Below are 6942 nucleotides of genomic sequence, written 5' to 3'. Positions count from 1 at the left end.
TTTCTTTTTAAAAAAAAAAAAATTCACTAACACATTCGTAAAATAACAATAATTCAACGTACGACGTCAAGAATAAGTTAAAAAAAAAAAAAAAGATAAAAACACATTCACGCAAAAGATAGCATGAAGTATCTAATTCTTTGCATGGTATAAGTGCTTTTCTTTGATGGTGTCCTAACCAAACCATTGCAAGATTAGCTCGTTAAAAGTGAAAAGCTAAACCACCATTGCTATATTGGTTAGTTTAAAGTGAAGAGCTAAACCTCAAAAATTACAGCATAAGTTTTTATCAAGCTCAATAGAATATTGCTTTTTTTTTTTTTTTTAATGGTAATAAAAGGAATATTGTTCTTTTTAAAGAATGATCATTAATATTAACCTTTCCGTCAGTAGATTAAAATAGCAAAAGTGTTTTAATATCATAATACTGGATGAGTGTTTATTTACAATAATTTATTAAAATAAAAAACATTATTTTTTGGTGGAAAAAAAAAAAATAGAAAAACATTACAATAAGCCCATGGACTGACGTAGCCCAATGCTTGTAACATTGCATTAACTCAAAAAAGAATCTTGAAAAGGTAAAACAGAGGGAATAGGCCGTGTGGCGTCATTTTTATGCAGTTTGGCATTGCGGGTTCATTATAAATAGATAAGGACTTGTACACTGGAAAATGGTCGCCATTGGTGTGTCCTTGGCCTCTACGCTATTTGCTGCTGCTGCTTCTCCTTCATCTTCTTCCTCGCTTTTTACGAAGTTGCGGTCTTCTCCTACTCTTCGACTTTCTTTTACTTCACTGTCGCCCTTGAATTCTCGGAGAGGGAAGCTCATGGCTCACACTATTGCTCGGGCCACTCTCGGCCTCACTCTCCCTTCTAGTCTTGAGCCTGTAAAAGTAATCTCCTTTCCGATTTTATTATTTTATTTTTTTTTAATTTTTTCATTCACATGGCTGATTTTGAAAATCGTTTTTGTGATTTTTGTTTGCTGTTATTATGCTGAGTCTTGGGGTTTTTTTTTTTTTTTTTTTTTTTTTTTTTTTTTTTTAACTTTGATTATCTTGGATTTTTGTGGGGTTTGTCTAAATACACGAAAAATACTAAAAAGTTTGGTTTTTGTTCATGGGTTTTTATTTAACTCTGTAAATTCCCATACTTGGATCGGTATTCATGATTTATGTATAAATTTGTTGGTGATATTGGGTTCATTTTTTGTAAAATTGAGTTCTTTTGGCTGTGTGTTGAGTGGATCACTGTGACGTCTGTTAACTGTTTGTGGGTTTTTCTGAAAGATATCTTTTACCGCAAAAGAGATTGGTGTGACGGAATGGAAAGGAGACATACTCGCAGTAGGTGTTACAGAGAAAGATTTGGCAAAGGATGAGAATTCCAAGTTTGAGAATCCCATATTGAAGGAGCTAGATTCTCATTTGGGTGGCCTCTTAGCTGAAGCCTCATCCGAGGAGGATTTCACAGGAAAGACAGGTCAATCAACGATTCTTAGGCTTCCTGGCCTTGGCTCGAAGAGGGTTGGCTTGATTGGGCTTGGACAATCTGCTTCATGTACTGCTGCTTTCCGGGGTCTTGGTGAGGCTGTTGCAGCAGCGGCCAAGACTGCTCAAGCCAGTGACGTTGGTATTGTTCTTGCCTCGTCAGAGGGGCTTTCTGCTGAATCAAAGATTAATACAGCTTCGGCAATAGCAACTGGTACTTGGTCTAGAACTTTTGCATTCTGAATTGATATTTGATGTAGTCCATTGAAAATTTTTGTTTGTTTGAATTGGATATCTTGTTATAGGAACTGTACTGGGGGTACATGATGATAATAGGTATCGATCAGAGTTTAAGAAATCATTTCTTAAATCTGTGGATATTCTCGGTCTTGGTACTGGGCCTGATCTAGAGAAAAAGCTCAAGTATGCTGAAGATGTTTCTTCTGCAATTATTTTTGGAAAAGAGCTTGTAAATTCTCCAGCCAATGTTCTTACTCCTGGTTAGTATCAGTCCTGTTCTTGATCATGCTATTCTTTCTTTTCTTATTAGCGTGCAGTTCTTTTTTGGTTATTTTTACCCTGATGGTTATCTAGCATGACCATCTTGAATCATTTAGTTTACTGCTATTATAATTTTGATGGACCATGAATTCAATTTCATCTGATTTTGCATCTTCCCTTGATCATTACATAATCAGATAAATCCTAGTGTTTAACTGTCTGTGATGATTACAACTAAACCTCAGGGGCACTTGCTGAGGAAGCTTCAAAAATTGCTGCCACTTACAGCGATGTGCTGTCTGCAAAAATCTTGACTGTAGAAGAAATCAAAGAATTGAAAATGGGTTCCTACTTGGGTGTTGCTGCTGCTTCAGCTAATCCCCCACATTTTATCCATTTGTCCTACAAACCCTCAAGTGGACCTGTTAAAGTCAAGTTGGGGTTGGTCGGAAAAGGGCTTACATTTGACAGGTAAATGTTAACTTTATAGGATAACTTATTTCCTAGTCTGTTTTTATGTATAATTTTTTTTTATTCTTTATTTATTTTTTTTCTTTTTACCAAGCTAACTTTTGGCTCCGGTCCTGGATGGTGGTTTCTAAATGTTTATTTATTATTTCATCAGTGGTGGTTACAACATCAAGACTGGACCTGGCTGTTCCATTGAACTCATGAAAACTGATATGGGAGGTGCTGCAGCAGTTTTGGGTGCAGCAAAAGCTATTGGTCAAATCAAACCTCCTGGCGTAGAGGTGAGTTAGTTTGTATATACTGGTATCTGATGTTTGGAACAATATAACAGTCTATTGATATGCAGCTTTTTGGTCGTAATAGTCCAGCCTTGAGCAATTAAATTTAGTAATTTACAACATTCTGTTTTAATAGATATTCTCCTACATGCAGGTTCATTTCATTGTTGCAGCTTGTGAGAATATGATAAGTGGAACTGGTATGAGACCTGGAGATATTATAACAGCATCAAATGGAAAGACCATTGAGGTATACTCTCTTTTATTTGCAGAAGAGGAAATGCATAAAATTGTGATAGGTCTTCTATCAGTTGGTAGGACCATGATAAAAATGATGAAAACAGTGTGTTTGGGTTATATTTATCTATGTTGATTTAGTGAAAACTTTTTGTTAAGGTTGTAGCTTAGCGATAAGAGCTTTAACTTTCAAGTGCTTAGGCTCGATTAATTTAATTTTAACCTTCAGATTGGTCAAGGGACAATAAACTTATACCACCAATTCCCTACCTACTGGCTTCAAACTTTATTCATTGTGGGGGCTGGGAAGCCTGTGGTTTCTTTCCTCTATGCCCTTGTCATTGGTTCTCTAGTAGGTAGGGTACCATTCTGGTGAAGTCTTTAGACCTTTGGATATGGATATTTACCATCAATTTGCCCTCTTGCTATCCTTCCTTTTTATCAAAACAAGTTCTTATTATAGCATGATATTCACCTGAAGAGATGAGGCCTTTAGAGAATTGGGACTAAAATTGAATAGGTGAGACAGCAAGTTTCTAGAATTGTGCAAAACTTTCATTTAATATGCTTCATTAGAATATTGAAACATAATAGCCAGCTTAAATATCTGGCTTGGATCTGGTGACTTGGCTCATGCCAGTCTGTCCTTCCTGTTGCATTTTACTTTTTATTATTGTCTTACACCCTTAAGAGTAGTGATTATATTTTCTGGTCCCTGTCCTTGAATTCCCCATATTTGTTTTTAAACTATAAATTTATGCATATTTTGGTTATAATTTTAAATATTATATTGGCCTTAATTTAAATCTCAGGTGAATAACACTGATGCTGAAGGCAGACTTACACTGGCGGATGCTTTGGTATATACTTGTAATCAAGGTGTTGAGAAGGTACATTGAAATACTTTACTATGGCTCTCTAAACAGATTCAAGTGTGTACTCTTCTTGAGATCTTTTATGTGCTCTTTCAACTTCAAAAACCAGAAAGACAAAATAAAAAAAGGCAAAAAGAAAAAAAAGAAAAAAAAGAGGGCGGGGGGAGGTATTCTCATTGGTAATTCTTTCCAAATATTCAAATTTCTGACTTAAATTGACCATGGGATAAGCTTGGCTTGTGATTATTCGCCCAGAAGTAATTGTATTGTATTAGGTTGTATTATGTCATATCTGTATCAGATTGAAATTCACTCAAAACTATCTGATGATGTTATTTCTTGGTTAAATATAAGTGTCCTTGTTTATGGTTTGGACCAACAAGCTGTTTCAGAATTCTGCTTTTGCAATATATAAAGTAGAGTTAAAGAGAAAAATATGAATCGCATTCTATGTTTCTTTCTATTATTTTGTATTTCTGCCAACACCTTCACAAACTGTTCTATAGGTTGTTGACCTTGCTACCTTGACTGGTGCTTGCATTGTCGCTCTTGGACCATCAATCGCAGGTATGTGCATACTCTTATAACCATCACATTGAATTCTCTATGCATTTTCATGTCCTATTGGGAAAAAGTTCTGAGAAATCAGGAATTTCCAAAGTTGCATTGTTTGAGGTTTTAAGCAACAGATGAATTAAAATATTAGTATAGCATGTTCAAAGAACTACAGTTGTAGTAAACGACATCTACATTATAATCATGTGAAAAACTGTCTAACGTGTTTGATTAATATTGATAGTTGGGCTACATCTAAAACATTTAAGCTTTTAAGAGTTGTGGCAGCTTAACAATGGTAAAACTTTTCCCTTTAGGTGTCTTTACGCCCAGTGATGACCTGGCAATTGAGGTACTTACTGCTTCAGAGATCAGTGGGGAGAAATTTTGGAGGATGCCATTGGAGGAGAGTTATTGGGAGTCAATGAAATCAGGGATAGCTGATATGGTCAACACTGGCGGTCGTCCAGGTGGTGCAATCACTGCAGCACTCTTCTTGAAACAGGTCATATGAATTATATTAATCATCTGGCTTTTCATTTGAGGATACTTTAGTGGATTCTACTTGATTTCTATGTGCTTTTAGGAGTGGGATGAAAGGGGGTTGGGTTGGCATGGTATTTAGATTTATAGCATTATATCAAAGGGTGATAAATTGGTTTTCCAAATTTAAGTGCCAGAAGAACTAATCTAGAAGCCATTTCTCCAATTTTTATCGACTAGAAACCCTTAATTTTTTGTCTGTGATGATTAGTTTGCTAGTGCCTCACTTTGTAAATGAAATTTTCTTGGAATTGTTTTTCGCAAATTTGTAACTTAAACTATGGCTATGTGCAGTTTGTTGATGAAAAAGTTCAATGGATGCACATTGACCTTGCTGGTCCCGTCTATAGCGACAAGAAACGCTCCGCTACAGGGTTTGGCGTTGCAACTTTGGTTGAATGGGTTGTGAAGAACTCCTCTTAGGAGGTGGCTTTAGTATAAGACCCATGGCAAGGTCACACATTTACATGAAGAGCAAGCAGATCATATTTATGGTGTTGTTTGGCTATTTCATATGTGATTAGGTTTCTGAATAAAATATGTTGCAAAAGGAATGGAGAACCAGGAGAGAAGTGATGAACCGGGCCATGGTTTTATTTGTTTTTTTTATGTTACTCTGTGAATTAAAACTTCTTGTATTTGACTGGAAAGTATCTTTATGAATGATGAAATATCTTTTTGTTTGATGAAATATCTTTTGTTCCATAATTAGTAATTTCTTTTTTCCTTTACAAAAAGTTAGAGAGAGAGAGAGAAAGAGAGAGAGAGAGAGATTCTAAGGTGATAACCGATCTAATTAAAATGGATGCGGTCCAAAAACGTGGAAAAATGTTCAGTCATTGGATTTCAACTTATCCAATGAACGATTTAGATACTTCCTTATTACACGTGATAAAATTACAACCATCCCACTTTAAAATATCATTTCTTTTTCCGTTCGCACCACCGTTTTATAGATTTCACCATTTCAAAATTTCCAAATTCATCTCTCACTATTTCAATATTTTCTATAAAATCCACAATCTCTAACTGTTTCGAAATTCCCATTCAAATTCACAATCTCTCACCATTTCGAAGTTCCCAAATAAAATCCACCATTTCCTGCTCTCACCACCGTTCTTGATGCGAATCCGCCCATATTCGCACAACCGATAACCCCCTGGGGTGCTGACTCGATAAGGATGAAGACCGAACCGATTATTAGAGCTCAAGCCAAGAGGTTTAAGGACAACCTTGCTGCTTTAATCAAGGGAGTAATTCATTCTCAAGAGGGCTTGTCTATACCCGAAGATCCAAGATCTGTTTTGAGCATACAAGTGGTGGAAATTGATACGGACCTGAATAGCTGTTTTGGTGCATTTATGGAGTTCGAGCAGCATGAAATGGTTCTAACACTTTATGGATTCAATACATATCTCTAAGAGGCCATGGAATCAAGTCAAGGCAGCTTCAAAGACAATTAAACAGGTGGTATGCGCATAAGAGGAAGCTGGGCCGGTTTTGCTGAGTTGCCTTTTTCTCTTTCCTCCAAGCAAAGGCAACATGTGGGACTCTATAATAATCTTATTTGGTATCATACAAAGCATATAGAACCTGATTTGGAGTTTAAATTGGTAAAAGATTGGTCATAGTCAACTTACTTAAAAAGCTAGTATTCTAGTTTCCTAATTTGATTTATACTTTTTGTTTTAGGAAATTACTTTTACTTTTGGTTTTTATTTATTTATTTGCTGGACAAATAAGTTTAGGAAAGTTGTTATTTTATTATTTTTATTGTAAATTAATTAATTCCTAATTCAAAATAAGAGAATTAATCAATCTATATTGGCCAAAATTTTCTAATCCTTTTAGGGTTTTATTTTGTTCATTCAAAACCTATTTAAAGGCTTATTTTCAATGAGAAATCAAGCTTGAATTTTATACAGAAAATTATTTGGGAGATTGAATTCTTTTTGTTCTTTTGAACATCTAAAACACCATTGGTGAATG

The 6942-nt window shown here is 35.3% G+C and overlaps 1 protein-coding gene across 1 annotated transcript; it reads left to right on the top strand.

Moving 5' to 3' along the window:
* The first annotated feature begins 610 nt into the window (after positions 1 to 610).
* Positions 611 to 5644, top strand: LOC107426924 (leucine aminopeptidase 1). The gene is made up of 10 exons (XM_016037237.3): positions 611 to 896; positions 1293 to 1707; positions 1799 to 1993; positions 2240 to 2465; positions 2620 to 2746; positions 2898 to 2993; positions 3793 to 3870; positions 4362 to 4422; positions 4728 to 4915; positions 5248 to 5644. The coding sequence occupies exons 1-10, from the start codon at positions 675 to 677 to the stop codon at positions 5374 to 5376; spliced, it is 1737 nt and encodes a 578-aa protein (XP_015892723.3). The 5' UTR covers positions 611 to 674; the 3' UTR covers positions 5377 to 5644.
* The last annotated feature ends 1298 nt before the right edge of the window (positions 5645 to 6942 follow it).

The sequence above is a fragment of the Ziziphus jujuba genome, chromosome 1, assembly GCF_031755915.1.
Source record: "Ziziphus jujuba cultivar Dongzao chromosome 1, ASM3175591v1".
NCBI classification, from domain to species: Eukaryota; Viridiplantae; Streptophyta; class Magnoliopsida; order Rosales; family Rhamnaceae; genus Ziziphus; species Ziziphus jujuba.
Note: the sequence above shows the minus strand (reverse complement) of the source record. Positions and strands in the feature narration are given on the sequence as shown.

Coding starts and splice junctions, on each gene's coding strand:
- LOC107426924 (XM_016037237.3), top strand. CDS start 675: ATGGTCGCCATTGGTGTGTCCTTGGCCTCTACGCTATTTGCTGCTGCT. Junction 2,994..3,792: donor CAAATGGAAAGACCATTGAG/GTATACTCTCTT, acceptor TTTAAATCTCAG/GTGAATAACACTGATGCTGA. Junction 3,871..4,361: donor GTAATCAAGGTGTTGAGAAG/GTACATTGAAAT, acceptor ACTGTTCTATAG/GTTGTTGACCTTGCTACCTT.